Source organism: Oxyura jamaicensis, chromosome 1 (assembly GCF_011077185.1).
Source record: "Oxyura jamaicensis isolate SHBP4307 breed ruddy duck chromosome 1, BPBGC_Ojam_1.0, whole genome shotgun sequence".
NCBI classification, from domain to species: Eukaryota; Metazoa; Chordata; class Aves; order Anseriformes; family Anatidae; genus Oxyura; species Oxyura jamaicensis.
This window is the reverse complement of record NC_048893.1, coordinates 58,250,573-58,268,668: the sequence shown is the minus strand read 5'-3', so window position 1 is coordinate 58,268,668 and position 18,096 is coordinate 58,250,573. Positions and strand designations below refer to the sequence as shown.

Sequence of the window (18,096 nt, the reverse complement as noted above, 5' to 3'; positions counted from 1 at the left end):
TAATTTAGAAACCAAAGTAGTTAATGCCATGCAACTGCCTAGCATACGTGGAAGTATACAAGTGTAAAACTGCTTCTCTCAGCATAACTTCCTTTTTCCTGTACAAGCATCTTTAGTTTGATATAAAGCCTTTACATTAGACTTTAATTTCATTTTAATTATGAAGGTTTCTCATCTGACATAATTATACAAATTTGAAAACAGTCTATTAGCAAAATTAAACAAGTCTGTCATCAGGGGATGTGCTCTATGGCTCCTTTCTGTAGTCACTCTTTAAAGGGGACTGATGCCTTTTCCCTCCTATGTATAGATAAACTACTGAGTCATGTAAGGTGAAGAAATTCTGTCAGTCCATTTACAGTGTTTTTTTTTAGAGGTTGCACTGAAGGCCATAGTTTTATTTCTTTCTAAAAAGAAGGCCCCCTTGAGAAATTTCACACAAAGCATGGGCACGTGTGTCAGTGCTGATCCATGTGAACTAACAAACTTTGGTGGAGCAGTAACACTTGAGACCTACTAAGACTACTGCCTAGAGCATGAGCTTGCCTAGTGTGCATTTTATATACATATCTGAATGGGACAGTGGTTGCTGTATTTAGGGTCCTCACATTTACACAGGTCACGTGTACAGAGTGGTTGTTTCACCAAAACTCATTTATGAGCTTTGGTTGTTGCATGTCTGCAGTGAGATGTGTTACAGCATAGATGCAGCTCCCTGGCCAAAATGTCTACGTAAAATTGTTTCTTTTGCTCATGGTATTGGGCTAAATGGGTCCAGTGAAAGGAGCTGGTTAAAGTACAGTTGTACTCACATGGGTTCTCCTGAACTATTATGCCATCTTATGCCATCTCACCTTTTAAGAAGGCTGCGCTTGAATTTACCTGTACTTGTGAAAGCATGATTCAGCCCCAGCACCATTCTAGCGTATCAATACATGGTGCCCTAACATGTATCAAGTCAGATCGATGTATCTGTGCTATGTGCTCTACAAATGGCACAGGGTACAGGTGTGTGGGTGCATGGCCTTGGTTTAGTAATAAGCACGTGGTATATAAGGGTTGGGAAACCCGGTGTGTGTTTGGGGGGTGATGAGCACTGGCAGGAATAACTCTCCTATTCCCTGGGTGCACTACACGGGGTAAAAGCTTAACTTTATTGCTGCTCTCTTCAGGACTCTGCAACCACTCAGCTTCTGTTTGTGGGCTGGCTAGTCTCAGCGTGATAAATTTACAACAAAAAGCACCACTTATATTGATAAACCCGGATTGAGCTGAATATCAGGAGTTGGGTGGCACACTGGAACAGCATGTGCTGACCTCTGTAAAAGCTTTCTGCATGACTTTGGAAATATATTTATATATCTTTGGAACAAATAGCAGAATTCACTCCTGGTTTTGGATTACCAGATTATCTGGCAAGAAACCTTCAAAGAGAGGTTATGAGAATAGCTGAAAAAGGGCAAGTACCTGCCTGGTGCCATCGATAGAGCAATTGGCACCCAGTGAACAGAGGCATCAGTGATCTGAAAGCATGTAAGAGGAAGGTGACCATGTATGTCGTACGGGCGTTGCAGTGCTGGGAGAGCTAAAAAGAGCTGAATTGTTCAGAGGAAGAGAGGAACCAGGCTGCCTGAAGAGTGATGTAGGCTTTGGAGATGAGATCAGGTTACAGCAACTGTCCTCGAGAACACTGTTGGAAACTTTAGCAACAGCTAAGCTTGTAGCTCTTTTAGAAAATGAAACGGAAACCTTTTAAACTCACAATCCACTTTACAGTGCAGCCCAAGGCCATACATAATCCATCTCTGCCAGTCCTAGGATGTCCCCAATAAGCACGTTCTGCATTGCAGCAAACCTCGTGTCCTGAAAAGAGAATCCCGTCTCTTGAAATCCAGAAGCCCTGTGAAAAGGTACAGAAAGTTAAATGTACAGCATAAAACCATGAGAAATCCCTTGGTGTTCTTCTGATCCTGACTCTGTGCTCTTCTGGAAGGTAGTTTGCCTAAATCTGATCTGGTCGGTTATGTCTGCTACTACTATATCTGCTACTAGAGGTCCCAGGCAGTGTGCCAGAGAGGTTGTATCACTGTATTCCAGGTGGGAAGGGGAGATGTTGCAGGATTAAGTGACCATTTCTGTGGCAGCACCCACAGCTCCCAAATTCTCAACTGATGTCGTAGGCCCCCAATCAGCAAAAGCTTAAACTTTTGCCTTTCTTTAGGCTGTTGAGCCATTACATGGAGAACACAAGGCAATCTCTGCTGTTGGCAGTGACGTCTTCCTTGCATGCTATCCCCAGTAGTGCATTGGTGTTTGTGTATTTGGGGCAAATACCGTGAGGGAAGGGAACTGGGAAATTTATGTGCGGCAGGTAGAGAGAAGACTGATCCTTCAATAGTCTCAAAAAATACACCAAGGTTTTTGACTCTTGTGCTGCTCTGCTGCAGGCATTTTGTGAGGAGAACAGCAGTGCTTTTTTTGTTGGCATTTTGGCAAAGCACTTCCATGAGCATGGCTGCCCGTGGAAGGCATCTGTTTAAGTTCCTAACCCAGGAGAGCAAGCAGATCTGGGCAAACGTCTGGGGCCACAATTTTCCGGCAGGTTCACTTGGGTTATGTACACGTGACGGCAGGGATGAGTAACAGATGCCCAGAGCAGGTCTGGCCAGGGCTTTCAGCTGAAATGTGCGCTTCGTGTCCAGCGCATGGGAAGGAGACCGCATTCCTGGGGAGCTCTTTTGAGGAGTGCTAAGTAAACAATAAATCTCTCCACAATTGAATTTATTCTGAGAGAATTATCCAGGGTTTAAAAAAAAAACACTCTGTGGCTTTCAGCTCTTATCTTTGTTTACCATATCACCAAGGACAGTGACCTGCCTTTGTGTCCCGATACTGAACTGTCAGCAAGAGAGACAGGAAGTGCTGCCTTCTCGATAGGCTCAGCGCATGGGCTTAATGAGAAGAATAACATCTTAGCAGCGGTGCTTGTTTTTGCTCGGTTTGGTTTATTCCCCTTTGTTGTCTTCCTCCCGCAAACCTAGGTAATCTCAGAGAAAGGCCTTTGTGCCAAATTTCTGCGGTCTGTAATTTAGTGACCTTCAGATATTTAAACGTGATTAAGACCAAGTTGAGCTAACAAAAGAGCCTATATCCTTTCCATTTTCCACTGAGCCGAGCACGCTGCGTGCTGTCTGGAGCCTGGTCACATGCGGCACTGAGCACCAGCCATCCCTCAGCTCCAGCGAGGAGCAAGCACACGGCACCGAGCAGGAGCTCGGGCTCCCCTTGTTACTGTGGTAACGCTGGGATCGCCGAAAGCCCCGCCACTCGTGGGGCACCTGATTAATAAGTCCCCTTAATGAAATAAGAAATGCATGATGGAAAAAATAATCCAATAGAGGAACTCTGTCCAGGCTGCAGCAGAGCGCTGGTGGCGCTGCAGGTGGTGGAGCAGCATCCCCACAGCCTCCTCTCAGCTTTTGGGGAACATAAAGTGAGAGGACAGCGAACCTGGCTTTGGCAAGGGCTTCTGCACCCTGATGTGAGCTCCAGGAGCCCTTCCAGGTTCAGGCTCAGGGAGTACTTTTGGCTAGGGAGAAGGGAAGCAGCTCTGTTTGCTGTGGAGGAAGATTGCTGCACTCAGGGATGAGGAGGGGAGAGCAAGGGCAGGCAGGAAGGCAGCAAGGGCAGGGGCATGCGGTGGGTGGTGCAGCCCCTCTTCTACAGCAACAGCAGCTCTGCTGCATGGTTCCCTCTTCCTAATTTGAGAAGGCAGAGGTGTGGGGAGCAGGGAGCGTCCTCATGGATCCTAATGTCTGTTTGGGACCCAAGAATGTCATAGATAGACCTTGAAAGCAAAGCTTTAATGGGGGATTAAGTTCACTTCTTTATTTATATAGAAGGAATGTGTAAAATTTCTGTCCTTGTAGTCTGCCTACAATTCTGATGTCTGTTCAAGAATTACTTTTGTTTAGTATTATATCAGGGGTAACAGCCAAGACTCAACTTAGCCATGACATAAAGAATTTTTTTTAAAAAGCGGTGGAGTTGTTAGTAAGTACTCTGTAATGGCCAGGCTTTGAACAGAAGCTTTGTATATTGCCTTCATCTTAGCATGCCAGCAGTTTCCACACAATCTCCTGATGAAGGTTTACCAGTTTTATTAAAAGCACCGGAGGAGAGGAAGTGGCTTTCCCAAATCTGCTTGGAAAGCTGTGTCAGGACTTGACCTCCTGACTGCAAGCCCTTTGGCTTCGCTTCGCAACTGTTCCTCCCCGCGCTCCTCCTGCCCTCGCAATTATGTGCCTGGAATCTGACCGTGCATTGCCAGTGTCACACTGGTATCAGCTGGAGAGAAACAAAGTCTTTTGTTAATTTGTTTCTGCCTTGCAGATGTTTTTTCTCTTCTGGTTATAAGAAGATGCAGTGGTGATATGGCACCGAACTCCTTCCCTGGCTATGTACATGCGTCGTCAGCAGAATATTTGTAATATCCTGGCCATCTCAATATCCATCTCTTGGGGTAGAGATGAGACAAGACTCCATTATAAGGAACACAAAAGGGATTTTTCTCTCAAGCCCACTGGAAGCAGAAAGCAATCTATAGTCTTTCCTGGCTCTTCAGCTCCTAGCCTGTGTAGTACCAAGGAGCAAAAGTGGTGACATGCATATGTGGAATGCAGAAAAAAAGTATTCCCACAGCCTGACCTAGATAAATAGGACTTGGAATGAATTTTCTGACTTCACAGCACCAACACTTCAAACCTTCTGAGATTTAAAGATCGGATATTTTTTTTTAGTCCTTTTCTTACCATTTCAAATTGATGGATGTGTTACAGAAAATACACATGCATACATGTGTGCGCACATGAAGAGAGGCCAAAAGTTCTAATACCGATCTCTTTCGCTGCACCATAATGTGAAAGGCATCGGAGGAGAATGTGTTAGGAAAAGCAGTGGGTATGGACAAAAGTGCAAGATGCTCTGGCTCTTCTGAGCTGCATTGCAAATGCCTTGGGAGCTAAAGGAGGGAATACAGCGCGGTTGCTCTAAGTTAGGCTGACAGAAGGCAGGACCAAGTGTGCAAGAGGTGCAAAAGAGAACCACATCCACTTGCAGTTTTTCCCAGGTTTTTCCCAGTGCTTTTTCTGCTAGAGATATAGCTTCAGTAGAATACGATCCCAAGTAACCTGCTTTTCAGTGTCTTGTCCATCCAAATTCCTCAGTCCAAACCTTTTTTTTTTTTTTGTGGGGGGGGGGAGGGTTCATCATAGATATCTTATGAGTGGGACTACCCTGATATTACGTGGTGTCACTTAAGCTAGAGAGGCAAAGTTTGGATAGCAGCAGCATGCTATTGGCTTTGTGATTATCTGCTTGCTCACTAGAAAAAATTGTACGTTTCTTTACACACATGGAAGCCAAAGAAATAATAAGCACCCTTCATCAGTCACATAGTCTCTATTTACATATCAAGCTAGGTGCGGGAAGCATAAAGTCCTGGTTTTTCTCTTTCTTTTTTCCTTGCTGATTTTCATTTTTGACTTTTTAATTAAATTTCTTCATTTACACTCACACAGCTGTCTGGTCTTCAGCCATAGATAAGTGGATCTGTGTGTGACAGCAGCAACCCAAATTTATCTGTTTTTCCCCCTCTCCCCCTCACTTCCTGCCTTCACCATCCCCCCGTCTCATACCCAGCAGAAACGAAATGCTATATATAGCCTCAGCACAGTTCCCCCCCCCCACCCCCCAATTACTTTGTCTGCATGTTTCAGTTTCATTCGGTGCCAAGCTTTGCCAAGGTACCAAGTTTGGCATTTTCTGAGGAGGTTGGATGCTTTGTCTCCGAGGCCCTTCTCACAGCAACCCCCCAAAACGCATGCTGTAAAACCACGGGCGTTGTGAGGGGCAGCATACAGCAGGGATCAGCTCATGCTTGCGTGATGCTTATTCACGTGAAATTCCTGCTCCTGTAGACGTCTTTTTTTTAAAGGTCTGTGTGGCTCGAGCTGAGCACTCGCAGCAGATGGCCAAAGGGCAGGCAGGGATGGCCCATGGTGCTCTATAAATGGAGTATTACCGGCATCCTGCCACTGCGCTGCAAGTCTCTGGGTTTTGTATTCCCTTGAACCACTCAGTACTGAAGTCAGGTGTATAACCAGACTTCATCTTCAGTTATTAGAACAAAACAAAACCAAAACAAAAAGGAAAAAAAACCTCTTCTAACCCTGGTAGTTGAAAAGGTAAGGCTGAAAACAGGAATCCTGGTTCAGAAGCCGGAAGGCAAGTGAAGTTCAAAATATTATTATTTGCCGTAAATCTCATGTTTTTCAGCCAGTTTCCAAGTACAGTGGGGCCTAGCTCACAATGCTTGAGCAATCAGGGCTGATGGTATTCTGAGTGTGCCTGGCTGCTCTCGTGCGTGTGACACGGCCTTTACAGAAAAAGCCTACAGCTGTGCTCCATCTTTGTACTCTCGGAAAATCCCTCCCCCCCAGATTAGCCCATCTATAGGCATCCATAGCTCTTTGTGTCAAAACTCGTGCTAAAAAAGGGCGAAGGATACAGTGTTTTATTAGGTATTTTATATGGGCAAAATTGCTAGTGAACCCCCTGCAGACTGGCTTTTGGACTTTTCTGGCTTAAAAGTGTTCTTTTATGCCCCGTGATTCAGCAACACATCACTTTGCAGGGGTCACCTTTGTGTCTCAGTGGCCTCTGGATCGAGTGGCCCTCACCTGGGGCTGTCTCACATCCAGATGGGTACCCCCGTGTTGGCTGGGCTCTGCCGGGTCTCCACACTACACCCCAAAGCTTTTGCAACATGCTGCAGGGTAGAGCTTTGAAAAAAAAAAAAAAAAGAAAAAAAGAAAAGAGGAAGAAAAGATAAAATGCCAAGTCTTAAAGCAGCGTGTCCATAAGTGAAATGACAGCCTGGAGGTGAGGTGTGGGGTATGGTAAAAATAACGGTTTCCTTGGAAATACGGCGAGGTAAATGAGCAAGTTGGCCAGGGACTGAGAGAGGAAAGATCAGGTTCAAGGAGCAAAAATATCCTTGCGAAGCCAGAGAGAGAGAACAGCAATTGGTCTTCACACCAGGATCGTTATGGGACTGTGAAGTAATAAATAAATAAAGGCCAAAGCAGCTTACTCATAAAGCAGAAGAAATTGTGAGCAATACTTTCCATTTGCCTTCCCCGTAAAGCCTTATATCATCCTAAAACGTGCTAGAAATGACCTTGTTCAGATTACAGATGAATTCTGTATTTCCTCACTACTGACCCTGTGATTTCATCCTGCAGCTCTTGGAGTTGTTTTTCTCATCCCTCGCTCACACGTGCTCAGCGGTGACTCTGCGCGCTCGGAGGGCTCCCTACCAGCAGCAGCACACAGTGCTCCCCAGAAAAGCTGCACTTTGCAGGCTCCATCCTCAGCCGGTGCAAATTGGTGCAGTTCCACTGGCTGTGTGCTTCAGGACTGTGCTAAAGGAGACCACGAGGGATGTGGCTTCCTGAACCAAATGCTGTTCTTTGTAATCTCTTTTCCAATATGTGTCTCCAAACATTAGCAAGACCTGGGGCTTGGTTTCTCCTTGCCTTCTGTTTTATTTTTATGGACCACTTAGGTACCGAGAACTGCAGAATAACTCCAGATTAAAAAAAAATGCATCTTTGTTTTTACTTGCTGGGATTAAGGACAGGAAAGCTGTCCTGGGGGAGGCCTTGCTGGAGTTCGTCACTGTCCTTTTCTTGATTGGAAGAATTCCCACGATTTGGGTACAGATTGAGTGTCATTATAGAGATCCAGTTGGCCCTCAAATAACCTACTGTGCCTATCAGTGTAATCAGGACCAAGTCATTGTGTAAAGTAAATCATAAACAGATGGACAGCCGTGCCATGCTGCTCTACAAAGGGTAGAGGAAAGCAAAGACACAAAACGGTGCCAGAACATGACACCACGATGGCTTCACTAAATCTGAGCGTGAACAGGCTTAGGGAAATTTCTGCGTTCCCAGATGGAGAAGAGAGAGAGCAAGGGGAGAAAGAGAGAGAAATCCTTGACTAGGCGTCTGCCAGGATTCGTCGCAGACAGCTTTATCTGAGTATCTAGAGGGGCTTGTCATAGGGTAGTGTCGTGGTAGCTGTGCGCCTCTGCTTGCAGCCAGCTCCCCACTGAGCTTGGGGTCTTGGGTTTTGGACTGGCTTCTAGATTTTTTAGAAGGATCCTCTTTGTATGTTGGAGACAAAAGACACGAAAACTGTTTTAAGTGCCATCAAGTTTTTTTTTTTTTTTTTGGTTTTGTTTTGTTTTGTTTTTGTTTTTTCCATACCAATTGTCAATTGCTTTGTTATACCCGTGGCAGTCAGCACTTTCCAGAGGGAGCAGAAGAGGAAAAAGACATTGCATAGCTTTGGTCAGAAAATAAGTTTTTCCCCTTTTTTTTTCTCCATTTTGGCAATTTTCAGCTAAAATGTGAGAAGTTTCAGCAGGAGCAGACTTTTCCCTCATATCTTGTAAAAAGGGCATATGCTAAAATTTAGAGTTAGGACTGGATGTGGCACAAGAGACATCTCCAGTCAAAAAAATAAGGCAGAAAGAGGGGAGTAGCTGAACACAGGTCCTGCTTAGGAAAGAAGGCCAGTCTTTGCTAGCATTGTCTGGATAGGGAGAAAAGGGAGGTGGAGGTGAAGAGCTGCCATGCAGACAGGACATAACTGTGCTCCTCTGCTCCAAGGTTCCCTGTGGCTCATCAGTTTTAACTCGTGTGTTAGAAAATAATTTCTCCCTTTGGCTCTGATCCTTTGCTATGGGGAGAGTAAGGCAAGAAGGGTTAAGCTGTTACCTGAATTAGGTAGGAAGTGCAGGAGTCTACAACTAGGAACTGGAACTTTGACACCTGAAAAGCCGCTTTACTTGCTGCACTTTTGCTACCATCGGTTTCTCAAGGACAGGCTAAGCCCTGAATTACGATCTCGGCAGCTAAAAACAAACAAAGCTCCTTTTTGTTGGAAGTTGTATTTGAATGCCACACTACTGATTTCTTTCTTTTTTTGGTCATTTTAAGCCTAGGCATTCAGAGCAGCGTTTGCCTGCTTGCTCACAGGAGTCACGTTGAGGCTGAAAATAATCAGGCTACTTACGCAGGCTGGCGTTGGTGTGTGCTCGATTCTTAAGGCTGGAAATCGTTGGCCTCATTCTTCAGCATTTCTGCTGGCCCCCTGTGTACATGGAGGGAGTATTTACCAGGAGCACCTCACACATGCGTTTGGAAGATGACCAACTAATTAATGCTTGCTAAACGCTTCGCGAGCCTCAGGGGAAAAGCAACTATGGAAAGGCAAAGTTTTATTATTGTTGTACTGCACTTAATGTACATAAAATGTTTTCAAGGCATCAGGCACTACATAAATGTTGTATGGTATTAAAACTGACCTGCCCTTGTCAGAGCAAATAATAATTACACTGAGTGATGGGAGAATCTTGCAGTTTCTTTGCTGTGGATGTTTGCCTGTTTACTAATTCAGAAAAGGTCTCCTCCAGCAACTGCTGAAGCCAATGACTTAAGCAGCCACTGGCGCAAGCCCATATTTAAGCATTTGCAGCAGGGCGAATTACTGGAGTAATTTATTTTGTGTAAAGCTCTGCTCTCCTTGCAGGTCGAACTGTGCTCTCAAGGGCTTGTTTCCCCAAACTGCGTGCTCGGGCCTGAGTCGTCTCTCAGTCCGTAAGGCACTGAGGCCATAGAGATGAAGAACAACTGATGAGGACCTTGCTACTTAGCCCATGTGATAGTCTCTATTTGCAGCAAGAAAATTCATGGTGATGTCTTTTAATATAAACATAACATGAGGAAATGAACATTTGATTAAACTAAACACACGGACCTTTTAAATATGAGGCCCTAATTTAAAGCACTGTCACCTCTATACAGAAAATACCAGCTGGAGCGGGAATGATTAAATTAAATCATCTGGCTCTTATGTGATACCATGAATGTCTGCTGAGAGGGAAAAAAATCCCTCCTCTTTATTCCTGTAGATCTGCAGCAACCACCAAGGGACACTTCTATAGCAGGAAGGATTAAATCTTGCACGAACTTCAGTGCTTAATGTGCTTTGGACTGGTGACATGCCCTTCGGACAGACCTACCCCAGTTTTATAATTCTCTTTCTCAGCCTGTTGGGCCTCTGGCAGTCCTTTCTCCTGTTTAATTTCCTCCTTGCCTCCCTCCCACTGGGATACTTCACCATTCAGAATTTCTGCCACCCAAGTAGAAATTTTGATTGTGTCAGACAAGTGTAGAGAGAGACTTTGGAGTCTCAGTGGGCTGAGGCGAACGGAGGGAGAGAACCAGGGGGCGTTTGTGGGGGCTGAGTGCTCTCTAAGGAGATGAGAAATGGGCAACCCCCGTGCCTCGAGTGGCAACAGATTTTACCACAGCCACAAATAGCCAAATAGCTGGAGTTGGGCACTGGCTGCATGCAGGTAGGGAAGCACTTCTGGAAAGAAAGGTGCTCTAGTCACCTAGTGAGGGCATTAGTGTATTAAAATTTTCCTTGCTGGGCACTATCAGCACCTCCGGACCTGCCCACTCGTTCATGGCACTGCAGAGCCCATGATACCCATTCTCAATCCCAGGTATTTGCTCATTTTTCCCTAAGGGTGCCTACTTCTCTTGGCACAGGAATCTGGGACTAACTAGGACTGACAAATTCACAAAGCCAACGTTGACACACGTTTGTTTTCTCCCATCTTCTAGTTTGTAGCTTGCCATATAAAGGATTTTCTTTTCCTGCCTTTTTTTTTTTTTTTGTCAGATCTTCTACCTGATGGCACTCATTCTGTTCTCGCTGATCACCATGTGTCAGTAGTAATGTAGGTGGAAGCAAATTTCCGACTGTTTTGGTTACAGGTTTGTGTTTATCTGTTTGGTTTTGGGACACTCTTCAGTTTCAGGAAATATTTTTATCTCACAGAAGTTTCCTTGCAAACAGTGATGCTACGAAGACCTTGTTTTAGCACCACAAAAGCTACTGGAGTTAGCGCAGGTCTGTCTTCTGTCAGGAGCTGAAGTCTTTGATTCAAAAAGCAAAACAGCATTACAGAGAGCTGACATTGGTGCAACCTTACACTTTCTGGCTCTTTCCCCAGCACTGTTGGGTGCGTACTTAGAACCACATTTTCCTTCCCCTTACATTGATACAACCCCAGGGAGCTGTGTGGATTTGCACCAAAGTACCAGAGGGAATTTGGCTGCACGGCCTGCATGTAATGTGGTTATCGGCGTGTAAGTGGTGTGCCAACTTTTCCCAACACCTCTGAACTTGGCCTGCGAATTGGCACCTGCCTCTGCGTGTGCTCCTACGAATTGCGTGGCGATGACCGGGCGAGACAAGGGAAGCCTCCAAGAGGAGAATCTGAAAGGTGGAGGTAGAGGAGGCGCGAGAGTGAGTGACAGGTGGTTTGAACAAGAAGCTGTGATACTAGATTTGTTTGGCAGGCATGGTCTTTAGGAGGGGCTGGGGGGTGTTTGCTTGATGAGATGTGCTGAGTGCTGGAAGTTTGAGTGCTGTTGCTGCTTGGGAAGTTCCTCAGTGAGCAAAGTAATGCTCTCAACCCCAATGAGCTGTCAATGCACCACGTCCACCAAAGGTGGGGTCGAAAGCCTTCTTGCTGTAATTCCATTTGAATGGCACGCCAGGCAGATGAGAGAGATAACAGGCAACCCACGTCAAATAAAGAAACAAAGGGACAGAAAGCTTGGGAGTACATGCTTTGGATAGCCTTTGCTATCTGGGGAGAGAGGTATGAGGGGCTGGAGCTGAGGATTTACTTTAATGTTTATTTTGGGGAGAGTGGTGAGAAGCTATAAAGCTGCTGGTGAGATTTTAGCGCTACCAAGACATGCTGTAAGAATTTGAGAGGAGAGGTGCTAGGCAGCTCAGGAAGCCTCTTGTTGTTGCATCTTACTCTGGAGATGAGGCTTGTTGTCCTATTTTTACTTCCTACACCTTGTTCTCAATTCTGTAATCAAGAACTGAATATTTTTCCAGAAAAAAAAAACAACACTTCATCTATAGGCCTCTGGCATTGGCCAGTGGGCCCTTGCTGATTTTAGATACACTCCTGTGTACCTTAAAGCAGTGTCTTCAAGCAACAAATGTGGTGCTTCTGCTCTGCCCTGCCCTCTGGGGCAAGTGGTACTCAGGAGCTGTGGGGTCCCTCTTCCCCAGCAGCAAGGGCTGCTTCTGCCTGCTGCCATGCCTCAGGGAGACATCTCATTTGGTAGGTAGCAGAGAGAAATTTTGCAATAAGTATTGTGTGATGACTGCCTTAAGCATTTTCTTTTCTTTTTTTTTTTTAGTATTTGGTTCAAGTTCTGAGGTTGAAGCCAAGAAATTTTACGTGGTCAAGTTTGCCCCTGTTTCACTGCCTTTGTGGGGAGGTTTTAGATTGGTGGTTACGGTTATTCCAACACGTTGTGGAAATGGTAAAACTGGAGGCAAGCTTTCCTTAGGCGAGTTATAGATAAGCAAGTGTTGCACCACCCCACCCTGTTTTTCGCTGATCTGTATCTTGAGCCTGTTCTGTCTCTAACCTTTCCTGTCTTGATATGGTTGCTAGAAAGGCTGCCACAGGGCAACCCTAACTCGGCACTTGCATTTCTCCCCGCTCTCCCAGGCTGAGCAGGGCACGCGGGCTGTCTCTCGCTTAATGGATTAGCCGCTCCTAGCAGTGACCAAAGGAAGGTCAAAACCCCAGGCAGATTCTTTGATCTGTCAGCAGCTTTTGATCCATTTGATCAAGAAACATTGCTGACCCGCTTGTGAATACTGACTATGGCTATGTGCTGAATAGCTCTTGAAATTTGGGCGGTGGGTGGGTGAGAGCCACCAGGGACGGTGCTGGCTTGTTGTTCACTCGCCTCCTCCTATCCCGTTGCCTTCCTAAGCCTACATTTGGTTGAGGGCCGATGTGGGCTGCGTAGCTCGACGTGCACAGATAACTCATGGATCTGCATCTGCACTCAAGCAGATGTACGTGTCAGCTCTCTGACACGGGTGTTGTCGCAGTCACACCTGCCTGCGAGGCATTTGATTGAGATTTGCAACTTCTCAGAAACCACAGCTGGTTCAGCCCCGGCCCGTGACTCAGCAGCGCTGGTTGTGAGCAATGTGGTCTCTGCAGCCTTCGCTGCCTCCAAATCGATTTCAGGTGCATGTCACACTCTGTCAGCTACATACAATTTTCTCTGATTTTTTTTTTTTTTTTTTTTTCATTTCTGGCTGCTGAGCACCGCCAGACCATGACCAATAGGATAAGTGGAAATCTTTTATTCGCTGATGTGTGCTTGGATTACCATTCCCCAAACAGAGGTGGTAGGGGAGGATCTGTGCCTCACTCGACAGCTACTTTGGGAAAAAGTTCCTATCTTGTCTTAAACTGTCGCTGAAGATGGGTTCATGCTGGACGTTGTATGGAAGCAACCGAGGTGCAGGCATATGTTCCCTTCTGCTGACTTGGCTGTGGCACTGGTAACCACAGCCAGCAAAGAGGAGCGAGCAACTGGGAACAGTAACATCTCAAACTGCAGCAGAAAGGTTGGCCAGACCTCTCCTGTCAGCACTTTGATTCCCTTGGTGTTCATTGAGGAATTAAAAGTTAGCTGAGGGTGGTGGCAAAAAATAGGTTTGCCAGCCTAGAAAATGTTAAAGCCAAAACTGAAAAGCAGAGGTGGATCTGAAGGCAGTTATCTCTCTTGGAATTTATATGGGGATTAAATCATGCATCATCCTTGTAGCACGTAGGAAATTTTGTAATCACTGCTGGTATTTCACTGCAGGGTGCTCTGTGGGGTCAAGAATTAATTTCCCACCTTGTCTGAGGACCTGAGGCCTCCGATTTGCTGCCAGCCGTAAAAGAGAGTTTGTTTGTGGCCAAACTAGACATTTCCTGGACTTCAGAAGTGAGTGAATGATCTGGGACGGGTGAGAGTGTCCCGCCACACCTCTGCAAGTCAAACTGGGGAAACATGCACCCAAAAAAATGCCACAAGTTGTTACATGGCTGCTTTACTTCCAAGTCAGCAGGAGGAGATACTACAGGGCTTTACAAAGCATATAACAAAAGGCTGTGCAAAGCAGCGGCTGCAAAATGAAAATATAGGATGTTTTATTACATGCAGCGTGGTGCCTCCTTCTCCCCCCACATCTCCACTTGTTACAGAAAGGAATCTCTTAATGAAAATACACCCGATCCTGAGTAAAAGCCAATGTAGAGATGTTTTTTTTTGCAAGGGGTTAAAGTGGCAACTTTACACAGCAACACCCCCTCACCACAGCAAACCTGCCAGCATTTGAAAGATATAAATAGGGACATTTAGGGAGAAAAGCACATTTAAGTTCCTTTGAAATGTGCTTGGCTAAAGGAATATTTTGAAGAAAGGGAGTGGAAAAACAAATGGAAAATATTTTCTTTGATAGGGAAAAAAAAAAAAAAAAAAAAAAAAAAAGCAGCAGCAGCAGCAAACTGTCCCTCCCAAGCAGGGATACGTGGCTGGTGTGTACTTTACGCAGCCCTGGGTCAGACCTTGCAAACAACTACTAAATTAGATACGGCTACTTTGATGTTAAAAGCATGGAAGTGTCAATAATTAAGCTGCATCAGAGGTAGGAAATGACTGATGTGTCTGCCATGCCCACGATAGCAGAGTTCACTGTGCTGCCTTTTGACTGACCCCTTTTTCTTTATGCAAGCAAAAGGAATTTTCTTCCAAGGAAAATCAGCTGGTTTTGCACCTTTGCTTTGTTTTCTAAACTGCTAATCCCCACAAGGTATAGAAGCTATTTGAAAGAGCAAATCAAAGCTCCCATAATTTAGTGTTATATTATTTGTTGATGTATGGTTTGATTTAGTGGCTACTTATTATATCAGGTTACCGTATAATTATCTTAATTATTGACTCCAGAAGTAAGCAGAGGGATTATGAGAGAGACAGGAAGGACCAGTGGAGAGCACATGGCTCGGGGAATCAGGCACACCATGGTGTGATCTTGGCTCCAGCACTCCTTCCCTCTGAGCCTGAGCTCTTTCCTCAGCCGGCCCATCCATGAGATGGGCAGGGAGAGCGGGAACAGGGCTGAGGTGGTGACCCAGGATTCAGGGAGATGCAGGAGAAAGAGGAGAGGGGAAGGGTCTGAAAGAGAGATGTAAAATTAGTGGGGGGAAAAACAAAGAATACACACCACAGCATGCATTTGCATCAAAGCCTGGAGTGCCTACGCTGTCATGAAGAAAGGAAGCTTTGCCATGAAGCCTGAATGTTGAGTCTGATCACAGGTCATTTCCAGCCTCTGCTACTGAGCTCCTGAGTGACCCTGGGCATGGCAGGTAGCTTCTGAACCGCAGGTCCCTTTCTGCAAAACACAGCTTGTAAACTCATCCTCCCATCTCTGGTTTTATATAAATTATTGGGGCACAGCGTTCAGCCCTGGTTCTCACGGCATTGCTGCCATTTGTGTATTTTAGTCTCCTAATCCTTTGTCTGATAACCATCGACCTAAGCCAAAGGTTTGAGTTAATAGGCATTGCTGCAGTATAAAAATAACACCGAAAGGCTGTCAGTGTAGTCGTACTTCCTGTATTGATAATATCTGACATATACTGACAAAATACTTCATATATTGACAAGCTGAGTTGCATTTTTTTTTTCCATACAAGAGGAGCAGACACACTGGTTCTGCTCAGCATGTGCAAATTATTTTCTCTGTTTTTGCTTTTCCTCTCCTGAGCCGAAAAAAAGAGAAAAAAATAATGGGGATAATAGAATGTATCTATTTCCTTCCTAGAAAAGATCAGTTAATGTGAAATGGTGCATGGTGGCTTAGTTCTGAATAACTGGGATACCCTAATCCAGCAAGGTATCGTCGCTCTATTGTATGCCTTTTCTGCATACCATCTGGAGTTGTTCTCTGCTTAGTATTTGCAGTATGTACCATATGTTTTTGCATGAAAATTCAATAAAATATGCATTATACATGAAAAGTGCTGTAGTAAATAAAGGAAGGATGGAATCCAGTCCCCTTTGTGAACGGCAGGGGCCCCAAATCTTCATAAAAGGTTTAGTCTAGTCTGACGTCTGTGCTTTTCTCCAATTTACTCCGTGTCAGTCCTTGGGAGATGCTCTAATTTAAAACAAAACTCTGCTCTCCTGATGAGGTTATTAGATGTACTTTGGCTGCCCTCTGCTGAGAGCGCTGAATAATGACGGCAGAAAATGTCCCTTTTCCGAGGAAGGCAACAGGGACGAATTATCCGTGCATCTGTGAGCTGAGTTGTGTCACTGCTGCTGCCGGTCGCCCTCGCTTTGCCGTCTCCCATCGCTGCCTGTCCAAGGGCAAAGCCTTCTGAGCTGCACTGCTCTTTGGGTTTTTGGTGCTCACTACTCATTGTCACGGGTCGGGAAGTCTTGTAGTCTCATGAAAAATGTGGGCTCGAGCATTGCTCCCCAAGCAAAACGAAGCATTGTCCCACAAGGGATGGCCAGGGGGAGGAACAGCCTTCACCACTGCAGTCTTGCTGGGCAGGATTCGAGCTGCCCTCACCCCCCGCTACCTGGCAGAGCAATTTGCCGCTGCGTGCCCTTCCTTGTCGGCTGCCGGGCGTCCCAGTGCCATCTCCCACCCCTCCGCAGGCCTCACGGCGCTCTAGCACTTTGCTCGAGTGCTGGGAAGGGGCAAAGGGTTGGCTCCAACATGGACAAGGAATAACCAATTTGCTGTTTCTTACAAAGAAAGTGCTCCCGGTCTGCCATGCTCCTGGCCTTGGGAAGGAACCAGGGTCCAGTGCGGATTTCAGTGCATGAATAAAACAATATCACTGCTGGAGCTATTAATTCTCCCTGCAATGCCCTATTTAAAATACTTTCTAGCAAGTTGATTTATTATTATATCTTCAGCTGGGCTCCACACCAAAGTGTTTTGATGATGAAAGGAATGTTATACACACATTTAATTACTGCCCACATTTTTGTATAATTTTATCGTTTACTGTTTTAGATGAGACATCGAGTTCTTCTACAGGAAAAATGCCCAGTAAAAATAGATGATTTAAAAGCTAATCTGAGATGAGTTTGGCACTTAAATGTGAGAAAATGTAATTGTTCCTTTCTTCCTGCCTTTTCAGATGATCCCTGATTATCAAAATGTACAAGAGCTCCCTTATCTGGACATGGTGATTGCAGAGACATTGCGCATGTATCCACCTGCATTCAGGTACTTTTTTTCCCCTCCACATTCCACTGGGCATATCCCTAGCTAAATAAAATGGAAATCTGCTGTTGGAAGACCAGTGTGCCCTTGATCTCTGTGCCAACATCAATACTGCTTGTACATTTGAAAGATATAAAGTGGCCTATTGCAGGAAAACTGGCTTATCCTAGTATTTAAAAGTAACTTTTTTGTGACAGATTGGCCAAGGTTGCTTTTTCAACATTCTTCACATCCCCCAGTACTGGCGGATGGAGCCATTCTGCAGCAGGACTGGCCTGATGCTGCTGCTTTTTCAGGGACAGGGAGCAAAGAACTACCCTGGCCTCTTGGCTGGAGGTTAAGTTACCCACTATTCATTAAGGCCCCAGTCTTTGGAAGGTTTGCACATTCAGAAAGCTGAACTCTATTTTACACCTCTGTTTGACTTGGACCCATACTGTTTTGCACTAGTACTCTGTTATAATAATATCGCTAAGCTAATGGCTACATCCATTAAATTTTGTAAGTTTTGTCCCAATCCACCCAAGACTAAGTTTATTAAGTTATATTGGTGAGCTAAAAGGAAAGTGTGAAAGAAATTATAAGCTGTATGATTGTCAAATTTCCAAGTTACCACAAGCGCAAATGTAAATGTTAAGAGTGGAACTTTTCAAAGCGGTTAGCCAGTTTTCCTGCTTCTCGTGAAGCCAGGGGGAATTTCAGAGGATTGGAAAAGAGCTGAAGCTGAGCTTACTGTGACAGCCTTTGAAAAACTTGCCCCACAATTGCAAACACCTTAAAATAAAAAGGCTTAAAATCATGTTCTCTTTTTTACATTCATAA

At 45.2% G+C, this 18,096-nt stretch overlaps 1 protein-coding gene across 9 annotated transcripts in view; it reads left to right on the top strand.

Annotated features, from left to right (window-relative positions):
* The window catches only part of TBXAS1 (thromboxane A synthase 1), a 242,014-nt gene that overhangs the window by 215,050 nt on the left and 8,868 nt on the right, over window positions 1-18,096 (top strand). For all 9 annotated transcript variants that reach the window (XM_035343262.1, XM_035343278.1, XM_035343270.1 and 6 more), the window contains one exon: window positions 17,189-17,277. In XM_035343262.1, coding sequence (XP_035199153.1) covers window positions 17,189-17,277 — 89 coding nt within the window. The remainder of the gene's footprint in view (window positions 1-17,188; window positions 17,278-18,096) is intronic.